Here is an 18,563-nt window from a genome sequence, read left to right on the forward strand (position 1 = left end):
GATGCGTGCTGGGTTAAGTAACTAGAAGCCCGCTGCAAGTGCGTGTGATTTGCCTCGAACGAGGACAGGCTAATATTTGCTCACAGACACGGGACGATACGAATTCACCCGCTCGGACAGGTCCTGTAGCATCTCTCGCCGTCGATCTCAAGGTTTCGATATCTTCTCAGATCTTACTCTGGCGAGGTCGTCGGGGACCGCTGTGGGGGGCCGTGTGGCGCCCGGCTGTATACGGCAACTATGGCGAATCATGTGACCGCTGTCGCCGAGGTGCTGCACTAGCTTGTTTCAGGACAACGTGGCAATCTCCATTTCATTTCACGCGAGCTTCACCAGAAGCACAACAATTAATGTGTACACAGTACCCTACTACCGCGTGCGACAAGGAAAGCTCGGAACCTCCTCTGCTACAACATGCTCTTCAGACGATCTCGAAGGTCGCGACCCCCGAGAACGATGCTACGCTGGTGTTCTCTCCGCGTACACGACCGTGTCACGTGTTCCTCAGGTCGGGGCTCAGCTCACGCCACCCTTCCGGCACCTCGTGGAACCCGATGAGCCCGTAGCTTAGCCCTACGCAGAACAACGTTCCAGGCGCCCCAAGTATCTGATCCCCATTCTACTGTGGACATCATCCTGCAGGAAGCACGGGGTCTTCAGAGCTGGGTCCGGGGATCGATTATATACACAGTACGGAGTACTTGCATCTTGATGACTATGTTGAGATCCCCGAATGCACGACATGTGGAGCTGACTGTCAGTGACCCGCTTTTGGGAAGGGGGTTGCGTCGTGCTGGTCCCCGAACAATGCTTGCTGTGTTGGTACTTTGGAATACAATCAACAGCATAACATCTGGTTCGGACCGCTTTACGAGGGATGTCGGTATTCGGCAGTCGGGTCTTGGAGTGCTCAGGCAGCCTCGTGGGAAGAAGGAGAAACACATACGCCGATACGGCCGAGCACTCCTGTTGTGCCTCAGGTGATACAGCGATTGTCTCCCTTTTGTGCGCACTGAAATGATACGAAGCAAATGCTACTCGATGGATGCTGTACCAGCTTGGCCGATGGATGACCTGAACGGCGGACTGCCCGCCCCTTTGAGAAGTGTAAGTTTGTCCAAGACGTTCAGATCATTCAGGCGCTCGGATTGTTGGGTTAAAAAACCCCTGTTCAGGCTTCCCCTTAAGGCTCTTATATCTTTCTCATGCTCTTGACTGCTCAGCTGTGGATAATGCGTTTTTTGGCCTCGCCTTTCGCTGCAGCTTGCAAAACTGATAAGAGCTTCCATCTGCAATGTTGACCACCGATCTTGATCCATCTTGCGGTGCCTCCAGGCATACCACCAACGCCATTCAAGACATGGAGAAGGGCAATGAACTGAGCCACCACCTCACCAACCATACGCTTACATCCTTCTCGTGGTCGGATGTTGGGGTTACCGTGAAGGACCGAAAGATCAAGAAGCCCATACAGATCCTGAGCTCTAGCTATGGCTGTGTTCAAGCTGGAAGTGTCGTTGCCCTCATGGGTCCAAGTGGGAGCGGAAGACTACACTATTAAACGTGCTTGCACATCGCACAAGCACAATGAAGGGCGACCTACAGGGGAAGATCATGATGAATGGACAAGTGATGGATGAAGCTGCTATCCGGCGAGTCTCCACCTATGTCGAGCAAGAAGACGCCATGATCGGCATTCTCACAGCGCGAGAAACAGTCGACTTCGCTGCCAGACTGTCCATGAATGGCAACACCTCGAAGAAAGACAGGCTTTTCAGAGTGGACGAGCTGATCGAATCATTCGGTCTACAGCGGCAGGCCGACACAGTCGTCGGCACACCACTTCGGAAAGGCCTCAGTGGCGGCCAAAAGCGCAGATTGAGCGTGGCTAGCCAACTTGTCACATCGCCACGATTGGTCTTCCTGGACGAACCCACGAGCGGGCTCGACTCTACTGCCAGTTTCGAATGCATGAAGTTCATCAGACAGGAGGCCAAGCAACACAACCTGATCGTCATCGCATCTATCCACCAGCCATCAACAACCACCTTCCAGCTTTTCGATCAACTGATGCTTCTGTCGCAAGGACGAACGTGCTATTTCGGAGGCGTTTCTGCAGTCGAAGACTACTTTGAGCGCATTGGCCGACCAATACCCTTGCACATCAACCCGGCGGAGTACCTGCTTGACCTGGTCAACACCGACTTTGGACACGACGATAGCTGCGCCGACGGCTCCTTGGGCTACGTGCACGAAGCCTGGACAGCATCTGACGAGCACAAAGCATTAATGTCGTCCGCCGCAACCGTGAGCAGCACTGCTCCGATTTTCTCCTCGCGTATGTCACGCAAGAGCACGCCGTGGTACTCGTTTCGAGCATCTTCCCCTTGTTTGTGGTGGCACTAGCGGTGACTGCATTTGCATCTTCAATAGATGTCTTCCACTACATTGTTTACCAAGCCTACGTGTTCCAAGGGATGATGGTCAACCAGTTCCGCTCCACGATCTGGGATTGCGCCACGTCCTCGGAGACAAATGAATACCAGTGCATGTATCCTTCCGACCTTCAAGCCCAAGGCAAGATCCGTGGCTCTGCTGTCCTCCGTGCGTACAAGTTCTCCTGGTCAGACGACAAGGTCGGCGAATGGATCGGGATCATGTTTGCGATCATCCTCGTCTATAGAATTCTAGGCTATTTGGTTCTCATGATGAAGAAACACTGAGGTGCGCACGGGATCAGGGGTTAGGCCATGGGCGTTCATTCCGCATTGTGTGCGAGAAGGGGTGGGTGTTGGGAAGCGTTAATCTTATATAAAGGCGAGGCCTAGGTGAGAGAGGCGGCGTGCCTTTCATGGATGCTGGAGGTGGTGATCTACGGGGGAATGGTCCGTCAAACCCGGGGCGCATAGTAATCATGCACATCTACTCTGTACGAACATGAACTAGACAGATGGCTAATTACTAGTACATTGCATGCGACTGCAGAAAAAGCGCCGGCACCCGCCTCGGCCTTCTCCGACAGCCCTGCATGCCCTTGTGACGAGACTCGTTCTCGTTCCCGTTCCCGTATCACATCATGAAGAGAGGAGAAAACTCAAATGAAAAAGAGCTCCCAATGATAAACAAGACATTATAAAAGCGAATGGCCAAGGACCACATCAGGCCCAGCTGGCTGACTGTGTAGGCGTTGAAGTCTTTGTCTTGCTGAACTTGGACCTCATCTTGAGAGAGCAAAAAGCAAGCAATGCCCCCCCAGGCCGCCGCAATCCTGGCATCCGCGCTCCTGGCAACAACCGAACACGCCATCATCCCGCTCACGGCGAAGCAAGTCGCGCAGGGGTCGAAGCTCTTCGGCGCGGCCATCCTCGACCGCGCGAGCCTGAGGACCGTGCTGGCCGAGACCAACAACGAGCGCGAATCGCCGCTCCTGCACGGCGAGATCAACTGCATCCAACAGTTCTTTAAACTGCCCCGGGACACGCGCCCGGAGACGAGCGAGTGTATCTTCTTCGCCACGCACGAGCCGTGCTCGCTGTGCTTGAGCGGCATCACGTGGAGCGGGTTCAACGAGTTCTACTACATGTTCACGTACGAGGATAGCCGGGATTTGTTTGCCATTCCGTGTAAGTAATTTACCTTGTATACTTGAGTGATGTCGTGCGAGCGAGCGAGCAACGTCCACGGGCATAGTGCGCGTATCGTGCGCGTAGTCATGCGTGTTTGTACGTTTGTACATTTGTATGTGTCAGTGCTGACTGACGTACGCTCTCCCAGACGACATCGACATCTTAAAGTCGGTATACCAGGTCGCTTCGCCGGGTGAGTCCGAGGCCACCCTCGCAGCGAAGCCGCTGTACAATCGGAGGAACAAGTTCTTCACGGCGCGGTCACTGGCCGAGCTGATCGACGAGGTGGACGATGAAGCCACGAAAACGAAGCTGAAGGGCGAGTTGCACCGCATCAAGCAGATGTACGATGGGCTGAGTGCTACGTACCAGGAGGGCAAGCAGAGCGGGGCCGAGTCCAGCAGTTTCTTCAAGTGAGGGAGGGGAGGGCGTAGCAGGAGTGTACATGTCCCGGCCGAGTCACGGCAGGTGGCGCTTTGGGGCTGAAGTGCGTTCATTGTCAGGTCAGTCAGGTCAGTCAGGTCAGTCAGGTCAGGAAGATCGACGTGCGATCCAGTCGTATTGCGTACACAGTATCATACGTATCTGGGGAAACAGTTACAACCACCACCATTTTCTCGCCGTTCAAATCTACATTGCAGCCCTACCTTTGCTAATATCTCAGATAAATCCCGCCAATCCTAAAGACACTTGATCTCCGGGTTGCCTGGCCCCGGCTCTGGCCCTGTCCACGCCCTTGCCCGTTACCGATCGTCTCCAGATCCAAATTCACCTGCTGTCGACCGTCCACACCCACTGCCGCCGCAGGTCGATAGCCGCTAGATGGGTAAATCCCCTGCATGTCCGCCGCGGCGTCATACCCTTCCTCCGCCCTCGTCATGGTCGAAGGACCACCCAACTGTCAATTGGTCGCCGGAGGAGGAGTATGCACCACGCACTCGATATTATGACCCCCCGGGGAGGTGACGAACGCGCCGTAGTAGTTCGGATGGTATTCGGCCCTCACACCGGGTGCGCCGTTGTCGGTCCCGCCGGCTTTGAGGGCCGCAGCGTGGAAGGTGTCGACCTGAGCGCGATCTGGATTGGCACGGTTACTCGTCAGTCATATGTTCTTCTGCTTGTGCTTGTGCTTCTGCTCGTGACACTGCTTCCGCATCAGTACAGATTCGCACCTTTCGCCGTCAAGGCCAGATGGTTCTTCAACACTCTCACGTCATCGCCTATTGGCTGTCTGTCCTCGATGCCACAAACCCACAGCCAGGGTTGGCATTCTTCGCCTAGACCGACCACGCCGGGCGCGGGCCGCGTGAACTCCTTGAGGCCCATGTGCCCGAACGAGGCAAGCAGGAAGGCGACTTCGTCGTCGAATTTGCTAAAGTGCACCGAGTACGAGATGTGGTCGAGAGGCATAGTGGTGGTGGTGGTATGTTGTACTTGTTGTGTCGCGTGGGGAGGCGATGCACAGAATCAGATGTAGATGGTAGGTGAGAGACTAATCGTACCCACACTGACAGAGTACCTACTGTGTGGTCTGTAAGAGGGGACTGGGATGCTCAAGGGGAATGGGAGGGAGTGACGCCTAAATAGTCAGATCTCCGGCCGCCACACTACACAGCTCCAGTACCGGCTCACAGTACGGACGTAGCATGCGTGTGTGAGACTGCCTCTTCAAGATAGCTGCGAACTCAACTGAGTGGAGCGGAGTGAAGCTCATCTGAGTCCCTCGTCCACGGTAAGTAAAACTTCAAACCTCTGGTCGGACGGAGCACGTGAACCCGCGTTGGCGTCGCGCTTCAGTCGATGCGAGCACTGTCAGACTAACTCGTACTAGGAGACGCGACTTCATGCAGCCAAGTCACTGCTCGTTACGTAATCAAGCCGGCCATTGGACGGACTGGAGTCGTTGCCTGGCGGTGCCTGATTCATGCAGCAAGAGATCGGCCCAAGAAGACGTGAGCAAAGTTTGAGGTGAGCAAGCTGTGAGCAGAGTTTTGAGGTGACGGACAAACTCCGCAAGTTGCAGACGTTTCCGTCCTACGTGTGTGCAATAGTGTGGCACAGTGTCCTCCGTAAACTTTGGAGGACTTTACCTAGGTCTTAAAGAAACACGGCTTCAATTCATACCAAGTTCCGAAGGGCGAATCTCGATTCTCTGCAAACGCAGCCTTTCTCGCTTTGCAGAATAAACATCAAGCAGAGACATTTGCTTTGTGAGTGAGATCACAAGCAGACAATTCCTCGTCCGCTCGACGTGCCGCCCCTTCTCGGCGGCCAGAGCCACAACATGAAGGCCAGGGATAGAAGCCGTGACTGAAAAGTTGGGTGTGACGGGTTGTGCCACGACAAACGTGCCGTTCAGCACCAACGGGTTGTTGCTTGAGCACGAGACCCTCCACTCTGTGGATTGACAGGTCTTTCGACAGAATAAATTTGAAGCGGTCTATGTGACTGTTGGCCTCATCAAAGTGAGTGGTGAGCGAGCGAGTGAGCAACTGAGAGCATGACTCCTCACTCAAGATGATCAACCTTCAACAAGACCCAGCATTTACTATGTGACACTGCCATTAGGCTGGCCCCTCGTTTCAGTGAATATACACCCAGCGTCAGTACTGGTACATATATCGCCTCAAGCGAACCTCATCTTCCTCCCCGTGAACCGTAATTTGATCCTTCTCGGCGAGCCACTCATTCCTCTCTTCCTCTTGACAATCCCTTCTCGACCGAGCAGAGCAGTCTGAAGCTCACACCGCTACACCAGCACGCTGCAAATGTGCTACATCGCCCCCTTCATCCTCATCTACCAATGCGATCTCTGCCCGTCGACCATCCGCGCCACCATCGCCATTCTCCACATCTGCCGCTTCGGACACATCCACGACCCGGAGCGCGCCTCCCTTCACGAGACTGAGACCGAGACTGATATCGACACTCACAATCCCAACGCCGTCTGTGACGGCACGTTCACGCAGATGCCAGACACGGGCACCCCACCGTGCACATTGACCGTCAAGAGCCACGAGCGGTGTAAGTTCAGTTTCTCACCTTGCCCCTGATCGCGTCAAACTAGTGGAAGCGGGAAGTGGGAGGCCGGAACTGTATCCCTGGCCAAGGCAAGTCAGCCACGTACGTGGTGGTGATTACTTAACTTCCACGGTCATACTGACTCGTGGATTCTGCCCTCTGCCTTTTGACCTTGGCGCGGCACACCACGTATTTGCACCTGCCCCGGCACCCACAGATGTCCTCGTACTCTGTACTCCAAATCGAGGGTTCACCCTGATTTAACTGCCGATATCACCCCTGATCTAACCTTCCCCCCCGGTAACTATATAGGCCGCACCTGCCAAGCGCGACTAGGACTCGAGATCATGCCCGGCGAAAGCGAGGACGAGCAAGAAAGGGAAATGGCCAGGACGCTCCTCTGGAGTCGGTGGCTGGACTTCATCCGCGGCAGCGAGACGGGCCGATATCTAAGTGAGAGGGCGGCGTGGGAGGAGGGGATGAGCGAGCGAGAAAGCGGGCGAGAAAGCGAGCGTTAGCATTAGATGGAGTGAGTGGGTGAGTGGGTGAGTGAGTGAGTCGATGAGTATGAGTCGGGTGTGCTAGAGCTGAGCGAGCAAGCGAGGGCGACACCGATTGAGTGGATAAGTGAGGTATGGTAATGCTTCGCAAGGCAAAACAAGGCAAGGCAAAACAAGGCAAGGCAAGGCAAGGCAACGTTAACTTATTCGTACGAACGTAAGTTGGATGTTCCCGTGCAAGCACGCTAGACACTGGGATGAAGAAACGTTCAAGTACGTCCAGTGTCTCGGACGGACCGGAGACATGTAAGTGAGTAAGTATTGAGTGGCATGATGCATTTCTTATGGAGGTAATTAAGTGACTACAGGAAGATGCACTTCTTATGGAGGTACTGTAATTAACAGACTACACAAAGAAGCATTTCTTCATTCCCACATTTCCTCCACTGTAACAGTTCTACATATCCGTGCCCGAGGTGGCTGGCTGGCTGGCTGGCTGAATCAAGTGAATGCCGACATGTATGTGTTGTAGGTACGTCGCCCGTCTATCTACAGCTTCTCGTCCGACGCAGGGTACGCGCAACCAGCCACGTCAAACAGATCGTTCAGCCACGAGTCGACCAGGTTGCGCTTGTGATCGTGGTCCATGGGCTCTTGTCCTTCTTGCTCCTCTGATTCTTCCTCTGATTCTTCTTCTCCTTCTTCTTCTGCCTCTTCTTCTTCTCGTTGCTGCCCTTCCTCACCCTTCACCTTCAGCTCCCCTTCCACCGCTTGCTCGACCCGAGGTTGCTGAGGCCGAGCTGTCGACTGCGTGAACGTCACGCCCATGTTGAGCAGTTCCTCGAAATCTGGATCGGATGGTAACTCCGGAAGGGGTGGATACTCCGCAGATGAAAGTAGGACTGCTAGGTCGGAGACGGGCTCGGCCTGCGCCGGATGAGTGGATTGTAGAGTCTGAGTCTGCGTCTGGCTTGCGTCCAGGAATATCGACGGGTTCGATACGTCCATATTGGCGACATTGCTGACACCGGATTCTCCCACGCCACTGCCAGCGAACAATGCCTCCAGCAGCATGTCGCGCCCGTGTGAGTTGCGGATCACCGCCTCGGGTCGACTCGTCCTCGTGCTCGCCGGAACCCGTCGCGGACCTCGACCTCGACCTCGACTGGCATGCTTACCGCGTAAGATGGAGTGGATGGTACGTTGCTGTTCTGCCCTGACTTGCTCGCACTCATGGCAGCGCTGGATGTCTGGGACGGTGATCTTCTGACGCTTCTGGAGGGGCCGCAGGCCCAGGGGACATGTGTGGTTGTCGTCTGCCTCGCATTGCGTGATGGCTCGGAAACTGCGCGCCGAAGCTAGATCAATAGTGTTACAATCACTGCATCGGAGATAGATCGTTCCGCTGTAGATGACGCACATGGTGTATTGTGCTTGTTAGTCTCGATCGGGATGGGAATGGAAGCTCAAAGTGAGAGGTTCGTGGAGCGCTTACACACTGCACTGCACTGCACTGTTCAGATCTGAATTGAACCGTAGAGCGTCGGTTGCCTGAAGCGGGCTGTGATAGAACTACAGTCTTCTGCAATGACATTCGATCTCGATTCGCGCTCGGGGCCTTGGTTAGTTACGTGGACGAAGTGGTGGATGGGTTGAGAATGGTTTGAATGAGGAATAAGGATATTTAGTTCTGAGGGAATAAGAGCAATATATATAGACTGAAGAGCGAAGCGTGGCGAATAGAGCTTCCTCACCTCATGTCCTTCACTGCTTCACCGGTGGCCATTGTCGACAGTGATGAGTTCGGAGCCGACATCAACAAACAAGATCGTGGCAACGGAGAGAGTGAAGCGGTTGACTGAAACAGACTGAGCAAACTTCTAGAGAAACACTGAGTCCAGACGTAGTCCACCTCAAGAAGTCGATCCACGTTGCTCGAGGAATTGCAGGCAGCATTGGTGAGATGCATCGGTAGTCTGTGCTCCATCGAAGGACGGCAATACGTCGAATATACCAATTTCGACGGCCATTACCACGACGGAGATTCGCTCACCCATCCACTTAAGACCAAGCATTCCACCATTGAAGTCTCCAGGTCGGTATAAGCGCTTGCAACCACGTAGATAACTCTCTGGTCAGACGCACTAATCCGGCTATCATTCCGCATGGAACTCGACACTCACCGTCCCTGTCACCTCGATATTTCCTGGCTCAAACTGTATGCCGGCACCCACACCAAAAGCTTCAACACTTGCTACCTTTCTTACAGTCTGCATTTCCCGCGTTAAAGGCCAGAACTCCCCATTATCCTCAATCTTGACGCATGTGACCCTCTCTCTGCCGATGATACGTGCGTACGCTTCTGCCCTTTCTATGGCGTGCCTGAGAGCTTGCATGCGGACTTCCTCATCCAGCCAAGCTTGCTTCGCGTCGGTCAACTGCCAAGTTACGCCTCTGAGGCCGACGTAGTCCATGCCTGAGAGACGAACGACCATTTCCCCTAGAATCGTAAAGTCCCGGAAGTGAACGTCGATAGCTGAGCTCGCCGTATGCAGTTTCTTGTCCGGTTTTGGTCGATTGCCTTCGTTGTCGTAATCATCACCTGTCGAGATGGAGAGTGAAGCGATTGAATAGAATGTAATTGGAGAGGAGGGCGATATGTCCCCATTCTCGAGCCGCGATACGAGCGAATCGAGCTGGCTTTGCAAGGTATTAACAGCCGTGATGACATTCTTCGCAGCCAAATCTTTGTCATAGCCGGTATCAAAGACGTGCACGTCAAGTGCGGCTCGCTCGGCAGTCGTCTTAACCTTGGCACGTCCCTCGATGTGGATCACTGTAGGCGGTTTGGACGCAGCGGCTGCGTTGAGCGTCATGGCTTCGAGAGGCTGAGAGGAGTGAAAGAACAGATATTGCAAACCCTGTCGCCTGTTAACGGGGAAGGTTCAGATGCTGGGCGAGTTGGTATGTATTCGCGAAGGACACCGCTGCCGATAATCCAAGGTTGGTTGGAGCTGAAGGAGCTTGTCCGCCAATCCGGGGTGTCGGGAGGCTTCATGTCAGCTAACGCATTCTGGCACCACACTCCACCGTACTCAATGTGAGGGTCTCGAGCCGGCCATGTACTCACGAGTGATGCTCTTTTTTGCCCGGAGTCTTTCCTCGGTGATCCAGTAAGGCGCAGGCAGGCACGTGTCCTTCAACGATTGCACGTCCCCTCGAACAACAGCCGCGAGTGCCTCGGAGCAGCCGAGGATCCTGGGCATGCCATGACCAGTAAAGCCTGCGTTCACAAAAATACCTGGCCTTCCTGGAACCTCTCCAACCCAAGGCACGAGGTCTGAAGAATAGCCCATGACTCCAGTCCAGATATCAGTGATCTCTGCCCCTGAATCTTCCCAGCCATGGAACATGCGCTGCATGTAGCCAGTAAAGTACTTCTCTGCACCCGGTATCAGCTCTGAATCGTTGATGTTGTTGTGCCAATATGTCTCGTCTACGAGAACCGCTTGTTTCGCGCCTCCAACCACGACGCTCCCGTCTGTCCGGGAGATGAGGTAGTCGTACTCTTGAGGACCGTAGCGGATGCTGTACGAGTTGTTGAGATGTGGCGCCGGCTTCTTTGAATTCGCTGCTACTGCGATCCTGCATGCAACGCCCCTTGCTGGTGTTATCTTATCCTGGAATTCGGGCAGGATTGTGGAGAGGTAAGCGTTTGTAGCGAAAACGACCTTTTTCGCCCTGACTGCACCTCGAGGAGTAGTGACCGTCCAACGGCCACGGTCATCTGCCGTCTCCGAGATTTTAGTGACGGGAGTATTTGCCTGCAAGTTTGCGCCCCACTCCAGACAGCGACGCAGTAGATGACAGACCAGCTTATATGGCCATACCGTGCCGGCCGTAAACGTGAAGGCCGCCAATGCGCCCTTGACGCCGGAGACTTGCTCAGCCTTCTTCGGATCTTGGATGAAGTGGAGGTCATCCGAAAACCGATATCCTCTTGCCTTCATCTCTTCGAAAGCCGCAATTGTCTCCTTTGCGACTCGAGGATCGAGGAACACGTCAATGGCCCTGGTGAGCTCAAAGTCACAGTCAATCTGCTCCTTTTCGACCAATCTCTTGACATCGAAGACCTGCTGCATCTCGAATCTCGTGAGCTGCTGTGCCATCTGAGGCCCGAACATCTTCTCACTGAGAACAGCGTTGAAGTAGACATCGGGCTTGATGTGTCCTCCATTGCGCGCTGTGGCCCCAGAGCAAATGCCTCGTGCTTCCAGGATCACAACTGACGGCCTCTTACTAGTGGATTTTTCCAGAATATAGTATGCAGTGGCCGCGCCAGTGTAGCCCGCGCCTATTACTACCACATCTGCCTCCGGGGGAAGAGCCGCGGTCGTCCGATGGTTTTGCAGGTTGGAATCGTACGAGAGCCAGTAGGATGGCATAGGCTTGGGATGTGGCAAGGGCATCGTGTGAGCGTTTTCGCAAAGATAATGGGGCACGTTAACTGGAAGAATTTGTGGGAGCAGGGGGAGGAAGGTTTGTTGGAATATGTAACTCGACTTCTCTCACCTATCTTTCCAAGACAGAGCTCGAGCTCGAGCTTGACCACGGAAATGTCCGCTTCATCATGCACATTCGCATTCCGCGTTATTGGAATTTGAGCCTCTGCAGTTCAGAGGAAGCACGCCTTTCGAATGGGATCGCTGGGTCGATGAATCAGTAAACGGGCAACTCGATTGTGAAAACAATCAGAACAGAACCTCGTCGCGTGACGTCATTTTCTAGACGCGACCGCGACAACGCGATCATCACCACCTCGACAATGAGCAAAGAAATGACAGCGGCACTAATGATGTTTGCATTATATGCTGTATCATTTTTGATGGCTGTCCGAGCAAGGTGCTGAGCCTCCATCAACAACAGAATGTCGAATTCCAATCCTCCAGCCTCGCACCTTGACCGCCGCCGTCGAGGTCTTCCCTCCAAACCTGGTGAACCCAATGTTTGACCTCCAGGGATCCGGGCACGTGTGAAGAGGACCGCCCAAAAGTCATTCCCGCATCATGAATGCTGAATGCCTGACTCCTCTTTATCCTTCTTTCGATTCATAAGACTCGAGCTCCTACCTCGCGTCTCCTGTCCCAAAGTCATGGCCCTGAATCGGTTGTTCCCACTCCCTGGGCTGTCAACGGATGAGCTGCTACCCTCGAGCTTCCCAATGCGTGCCATCAGTGTGGTATTCTCCTTCTGCAGTTCGCCGACCTGGCGAGTCAACAGGTCTTGCTCCCGTTTCAAGTGATCCAGCTCGGCTCTGGCCTCGTCCCGCTCTCGGGTCAGGCGCGCCTTTTCGTCCTTGTCTGCCTGCTTTCGTCGCTTCTCCTCCAATTTCTGTGCTTCCCGTTTCTTTTTCTGCTCCAGCTTGGCGATTTCTTTCTCATATCTCTCCTCCTGTTTCTTCAGCTCCTTTTGGTGCTTCTCCTCGGCCTTCTTCAGTGCGTTCTGTTCTTTCTCGCTATCCTTGTTGGTCTGGCTAGCCAGCTTTTCCCGCTGCTTCGCGAATTTGGCGTCCATGGCTGCCCGGCGTTGGGCCAGTTTTGCAACTTCCTTGTCATGCTGCTGCAAAAGCTGGCTTTCGGATTGATCTGTTAGCGACTTTGATGAGACTGAAGGTGACGCTGCGTCTGATGTGATATGCGAGTCAGCCGAGGTAAAGGAAGCCGTGGAGATAGTGGAGGACGCATCATCATCATCATCACCACCATCCACGTTTTTCCCAGGCTGCATCCCCTGCTTGGTTATGTCCTGGGGCACTTGAGCTTCCTGCGTTTGTCCAAAATGCGGTAGACGGTCGCCTACGACTTGTGGGGTGTATGAAGCAATGGTCTCTGTCATTTGGTTCAAGAACTGCGAAGGGGATGACGACCCATGAGCTACAGATCCGCCAGCATCGTGACTATCCATGGATGGACCTTGGCTTGCGGAGGCTTTCGGAGTATGAGGTGGTGATTGCTCGACGGGCTCGAGACCTTCCTCGTGTTCTCTGATGCCGGCTAGTGTGCCATTAGCTTCCCAGCTGGCAAAGCTTTCCCGCCGGTGGGCGTGGGGTCGGGAGTCCACATTTTCGAGCGCTTCTTGTTCGTCATCCCTCTGACACGCCCAATCCAAGAATTTGACAGCATCGCCACAGATACTTCCCGGAGTGCCTCTCTCGACCATGAAACGTGGCACACTGCCGCCGGGGTCACTGCGAGTGACCATGATCCACTCGACAGGGTTTTCCTCGGGGTCGAAAGGCTCGACCGGATCGGAGTGCATGATTGGGCTCGCGGGAGCATCCACGGTTACACTCCTCTTCCTGCTCCCCGGAGACGGGTCGCGCTGCCCAGAACCGCGCGTGTCAACCCTCAAATGCTGGCCGTGGAGTTCTTCTGCAGACGCGTGCTTCTCTGCATTGCGCTTCAGCACGTCTTTCTCGAGCGAGGGCGACGGCGTTCTATGGTGACCTATGTGACTCAAGTCTGTGGACGACATTGTCGCCTTCAGCTTTCTAGGAACCTCTCGAATAAACTCTACCGATTCGTACTGGCCACGGATGAAGCCTGGCCGTGGTTGAGTCTCCGGATGGTCACATGGCTTGGATACGATCATGTAATGCCGTGGGACGAGATCGGCTTCCCCATGGTGTTTCATCGCCTTGGATGAGGTGACCAATAACGTAACAAAGTCACGGGGGGTGGTAGGGCCGGGGAATTGGGCACTGAGGCGGTATACTTCGACCTTTCCACGGTTTGGCACGGTGATCTCCTCGACTCTCGTCTCTGCACCGATGCCCCTGATGTTGCCCTCCCCGGGTTTACCCTGGACAGCGAGAGAAGTGGGGAATTCACGCTCGAAGCCACGTTTGAACCGGCTGAAGCCCAAGCCTTCGTGTACACTTCTCCGCGCAAACCAGGCGCCTTTGCCGTCCTTGCTGCCCAGCTTGTAGACAGCTATGCCCAAGGGATTGTCTTTTGCGGCCAGCTTGATCGGCTTACCCCATTCTTGCTGCAGCGCCGCATATTCTGGAGCCGGCGGAGGGCTCCGCGCCGAAGACACGAACATCTCCGAGGCATTGGTTGGCGCTATCGAGCCGGTGGTATGTGAACGATTTCGGTGAGCAGGATCAGGGTCAGGTATAGGTATCGACTCGACCACGGCTTGGGCTTGAGAAAAGAGATCGGCTAGGAAAGGATCTAGCTCTTCCTGCTGCTGCGGGATGTCGGAGAACTTGCAGGGTCCCAGCGCCTTGAGGCAGTCGTGGAGGTTCAAGTCGGGCATGATGAGGAGCCTTCTGGCAGGCTGAACTGGTGGCAGAAAGGTCCGACGCCTGCTGCACGTACACAAGGACTAATGTTCAGGTGGTAGACATGGCCCTAGGTGGGAAGGACGGGAGGAGGGGATAGCTGGCTGTCACCGCGATTGAGCAGGTGGTGGGCGGAAAGGGCGGCGAGCTCCAACAGACATATGATCCGACGTTGCCAGTAGAAGCAGTAGCTTGTGCAGCTTGTGGTAGATGATGCAGCGGCTGATATTAGGAAGTGTTTATGATGACTGAGCACCTTGCTTTGCGGGTGGGATTCGTCAACCAATGCCCGGTTTTTGAAAAGCGGCCGACTTACGGAGTACAATTCACCGTTTAACAAGAGACAATGACGGTGACGTCGGCAAACGAAGTACCCAGTACTGGGCAACTAGCCCAGCTAGCCCAAGCCCATCTTAGTGGGGGCAACGCGGGACCAAAGGCCCAGCCCGCCAGAGCCATTAGAGCCATTCGTCATCGGCGCCTAACAAGGTTACTGTGCAAGCGACGGCTCGCCAGTCTCGCCAGGCATTGTGTGGCTGCCGGTTGTACTTTCCACAGTCTGGCAATTTCCTCCACGGCCACGCCTTCAACATGTGGCTGACTCGTGCGCCCGGTCTGCGCCTAGTCATCCAGGGTTGGCGGCGAGGTTGACAGATCCCGATCACAAGTTCTTACTGTTTTCAGCGAGATGGCAGAGACGATGAGAAGACCGGATCGAGATAGTGAGTGGGAATGAAGACCAGGATGGAGAGTAAGACAAGATATTCCTATTTTGTTTGGTATTATCTTATGTATTGAGAGCAAATTGCCTCAACTTCCAGCATCCGATTCCCGTCCAGCCAGTGGACCGAGGCTTCTTCGACTCCAGGCCGAAGATATAGGAGATGACCCTATAAACCACACTCAATCCGATCCAAAAGGTTCGAGGGTAGATTCGAGTCGCCCGTCACGGTCACAGACCATGAAAGATGTCCGCACACACCACAGATGTGTCATCGGAACACGACCGCGTCTCCAACCCTCGACCCCTCGGAACTGATGTCGTGTAGTAAGGCAGCTTCCGCCACATACCAGATGCGACGCCAAACCACCCCGCCGTTGTTCACGACCACGTCTGATGTCAACCAGGACACAACAGACTGCGGTCGGAACAGGTGACGCAGTTGTGCGGTGTCGAAGGCTGGCTTCAACAGGCGCGGCAACTGCTCGTTCACCACGGCCTCGAAAATTCGATCCCAGCATGTTCTAACCTTTGCATCCCTGCCGCGAGGCATCCCATCTGGCGCAAATGCGAGACTTTATCCACCCAGGGATATCTGTGTATTCCGCCCAGCCAGTCCTGCTGCTGGTGTGTTGCCCAAGAGACAATAACATAAGAGATTATTCCTAAAATCACAACGCTTGCTGGCAAATCAGACCTTGTCCCATATTATCCGTGTCCCGTGGCCCGTATCGAATGCAGAGTGGTATCCTTGAAGTCGCTAAAATCGATCAAATAACTCCATGCTGAAAATGCTCATGATTTTGATTCCCGCTTGCGTGTCCCCATCTCTTGCTCAGGCAACGGCCAGAGGCTGAAGATGTAGATGGAAGAGAAGTCTCGGCAACCCGGTCGGCCTACATCGCAGTGGCATACGGCATCGCGTACTCTTGATAACGGTCCCAACCGAAGGTACTCAGGCTGGCAGATGTACTGCACGGCTGCTGAGCCAACATGCTTGGAAGGGGTAGAGGGGCGAATGACGATACCGTCGTAGGAGCGCTGTATGCGGGAGAGCTGTAATACTGCGAAGTGTTGTATGCCGCTGAGGAGTAAGGTTGGCTGAAGGACGGAGTCGGTGATGGAAGCTGAATCTCATTCATACCCACACTCGACCAGATATTGTGATGTGAGTCACAAGATGAGACCGGGCTCGGGCTGGATGGGACAATCTTCCATGCCTCGACTGGGGCAGGCTGAAGAGCATGGAGTTGATGTGACGGCCACCATTGCTCCGTGCCAGTCGAACTGGGGAGCAGCGGCGTCGGCCGGATAACGTCGACAACCCTCGGAGGCGGAGGTAGAAGAGGGACGAAGAGACCCATGATGGCCTGGCGAACTTCTTCGCTTCGGCCACACAGCAGCTCACCGGCACCATCTTCTTCCATGCCCTCCAAGGCAAGGGCGCTTGTCCGGTAGACGAACTTGTTGGCTGCCTGTACGAACTCCTCCTGCAGTTTCTTCAGCTGTTGTTCCTTCTCTGACCAGCTCCATGTGTTGGCGTTGGTGTCGATGGAGAAGACTTCTTTGTGATATTCGACCAGCGAATCAATAGTGTCGGTCGTCAGCTTGAAAGCGACCTCGTTCTGCGAGACCATGTCGATGTGGACCACGTAGGCTTCGACGTGGATCAACTGATAGTTGAACAGTGCCTCCACAAGGGGGTTCGAGTCCTTCCTCAGCTCTGACTCGGGCGCTTTGGGCACCATTAATGAGCATAACGTCCAGATCGCGTTAGGTGAAGACAGAGTCTCGGTTAGACATCGAGTATGCTGGGGTACACTGTTGAGTGGTCGCTTGATCTTGTTGATTCGCTTGAGGGTCGCCGTCAGCCACGGTTCGACCTTGGTATTGAGCACCACATTGCAAGTCGATCGCGGCGCAAAGGCGGCAGCAGAGGCGGGTAATAATATCGTCGGCATTATGAGTTATTGATTTATGCGGTTGGGGCTTTCTTCGGTACGGTGTAAATGTTTCACAGAGACATTCAATATGAGCGGCTGACCAGCAAGAAGCGAAGCGTTATAAGACGAGGTAAAGAGATGAGAGGGAAACGATCCCAGTGCTGGGGTTGATGAGGCTGTTTTCGGCGGTCCCAACGAGGGAAGTAGTGTGCGCGCCTTGTAGAGCGGGATCGGGGACGAAGTGGTGAGGGTGGTGGTAGAAGGGATGAGGGCGGAAGGCGGGGATGACGAAAAGGGCAAAGAGATAGAAGGAGGAGAGAGCCGTACCTTATATCCAGCGAGGCAAGAACAGTCATGAGTGGTATTGATAGGCCACAGAGAGACGAGCTAAAGTTGGGACCTGGACGGTCAGGCGCAGCAAGCGTTATGCAGTTGGATGGAGACGAGGGTATGAATTGTGGATATGGCATGAGCGGATCATGGATGGGGTGGGAGAGGGAAGCCGCGGATGGTGGAATCAGGGAACCAGGGAGTCAGCACAAACTCACCGGACGCTGAAAGAAGCTGCCTGAGCATGATGGCCTGATGCGTGGATGCGTGGGTGCCGGATGGAGCGAGCGAGGATCGAAGCAATCAAGCGGGAGGCGAGAGTGAGGCCAAAGTGAGAGCAAGGCGAAGACGGGCAAGAGCGAGAGGCGCAGTCGCTAAGAGCGAGAAAGACGTGACTGACCAAACACATTTTCTGGCGACTCCGAAGAAGGTGCAGCCCGTAACCGTAACCGTCCCCGTCATCAGCAGCCCCGCCACCTGCCCGCCCAGAGTTTTCCCTCGCCAGGCCTTTTTTTCGCCTCCTCCATCACACGCACGTCTGCTTGCCAACTCGATTTCTCTCTGGCACGACCTGCAACCTGCGACCTGCAGCTGCGCTACTGCACGTTGGATCAAGTTCCTGCTGAACACTTACGTGTTGCGGCCGTGCCACTGGCTGCTCGGCACAGCATGCTCTCGGATCGTCCAGCTCAGCCTGTTTCCCCTTCTTGTCCCTCTCTCCGTGTGCGAACCTTCCGAGCTGGACAAAGCGACAAAAGAGATTTAGCTGCATATGCAAGATCAGCGCTCTTCTCGTCCCTGCCGTGCCCGTCTATCGGCCTGGTCCTTCGGGCACTGTAAGTGGTGGCCTCCTCGAGATCACCTTCGCTCACTCACGCGCACTTGCGATGATTGCCAATATCAGTTTTGATCAAAACTTCGTCAAATTCACTATCATTATTACACGTGTGCGAGATTGATTCCGGACCCGCACTGCGCCCGGCTGCCACCGATATCCGCCAAATCCAGCCTCCTGGTTCTCGATGGCGTCTGGATCAGCAAGCCGCAAACAATCAATTTCCCCTTCCAAGTGGTTCA

General features: G+C 54.6%; 8 protein-coding genes across 8 annotated transcripts; 3 read left to right on the top strand and 5 right to left on the bottom strand.

The window, feature by feature from the left end:
• Positions 1 to 1,294: 1,294 nt before the first annotated feature.
• Positions 1,295 to 1,561, top strand: G647_00685 (uncharacterized protein; the record flags this gene model as incomplete). The annotated part of the gene is made up of 1 exon (XM_008724088.1): positions 1,295 to 1,561. One exon carries the CDS (start codon positions 1,295 to 1,297, stop codon positions 1,559 to 1,561), a length of 267 nt encoding a protein of 88 aa, XP_008722310.1.
• A 26-nt stretch (positions 1,562 to 1,587) lies between these two features.
• Positions 1,588 to 2,723, top strand: G647_00686 (uncharacterized protein; the record flags this gene model as incomplete). Its single annotated transcript, XM_008724089.1, has 2 exons — positions 1,588 to 2,338; positions 2,434 to 2,723. 2 exons carry the CDS (start codon positions 1,588 to 1,590, stop codon positions 2,721 to 2,723), a joined length of 1,041 nt encoding a protein of 346 aa, XP_008722311.1.
• A 521-nt stretch (positions 2,724 to 3,244) lies between these two features.
• On the top strand, positions 3,245 to 4,043 carry G647_00687 (uncharacterized protein; the record flags this gene model as incomplete). The annotated part of the gene is made up of 2 exons (XM_008724090.1): positions 3,245 to 3,623; positions 3,775 to 4,043. 2 exons carry the CDS (start codon positions 3,245 to 3,247, stop codon positions 4,041 to 4,043), a joined length of 648 nt encoding a protein of 215 aa, XP_008722312.1.
• Positions 4,044 to 4,527: 484 nt separating this feature from the next.
• G647_00688 (uncharacterized protein) lies at positions 4,528 to 5,036 on the bottom strand (the record flags this gene model as incomplete). The annotated part of the gene is made up of 2 exons (XM_008724091.1): positions 4,528 to 4,703; positions 4,799 to 5,036. 2 exons carry the CDS (start codon positions 5,034 to 5,036, stop codon positions 4,528 to 4,530), a joined length of 414 nt encoding a protein of 137 aa, XP_008722313.1.
• Positions 5,037 to 9,303: 4,267 nt separating this feature from the next.
• G647_00689 (uncharacterized protein) lies at positions 9,304 to 10,023 on the bottom strand (the record flags this gene model as incomplete). Its single annotated transcript, XM_008724092.1, has 1 exon — positions 9,304 to 10,023. One exon carries the CDS (start codon positions 10,021 to 10,023, stop codon positions 9,304 to 9,306), a length of 720 nt encoding a protein of 239 aa, XP_008722314.1.
• Positions 10,024 to 10,242: 219 nt separating this feature from the next.
• Positions 10,243 to 11,616, bottom strand: G647_00690 (uncharacterized protein; the record flags this gene model as incomplete). The annotated part of the gene is made up of 1 exon (XM_008724093.1): positions 10,243 to 11,616. The coding sequence occupies one exon, from the start codon at positions 11,614 to 11,616 to the stop codon at positions 10,243 to 10,245; it is 1,374 nt and encodes a 457-aa protein (XP_008722315.1).
• Positions 11,617 to 12,211: 595 nt separating this feature from the next.
• Positions 12,212 to 14,467, bottom strand: G647_00691 (uncharacterized protein; the record flags this gene model as incomplete). The annotated part of the gene is made up of 1 exon (XM_008724094.1): positions 12,212 to 14,467. One exon carries the CDS (start codon positions 14,465 to 14,467, stop codon positions 12,212 to 12,214), a length of 2,256 nt encoding a protein of 751 aa, XP_008722316.1.
• A 1,642-nt stretch (positions 14,468 to 16,109) lies between these two features.
• On the bottom strand, positions 16,110 to 17,174 carry G647_00692 (uncharacterized protein; the record flags this gene model as incomplete). Its single annotated transcript, XM_008724095.1, has 1 exon — positions 16,110 to 17,174. One exon carries the CDS (start codon positions 17,172 to 17,174, stop codon positions 16,110 to 16,112), a length of 1,065 nt encoding a protein of 354 aa, XP_008722317.1.
• Positions 17,175 to 18,563: the final 1,389 nt, after the last annotated feature.

The sequence above is a fragment of the Cladophialophora carrionii genome (genome assembly GCF_000365165.1).
Source record: "Cladophialophora carrionii CBS 160.54 unplaced genomic scaffold supercont1.1, whole genome shotgun sequence".
Classification (NCBI taxonomy): Eukaryota; Fungi; Ascomycota; class Eurotiomycetes; order Chaetothyriales; family Herpotrichiellaceae; genus Cladophialophora; species Cladophialophora carrionii.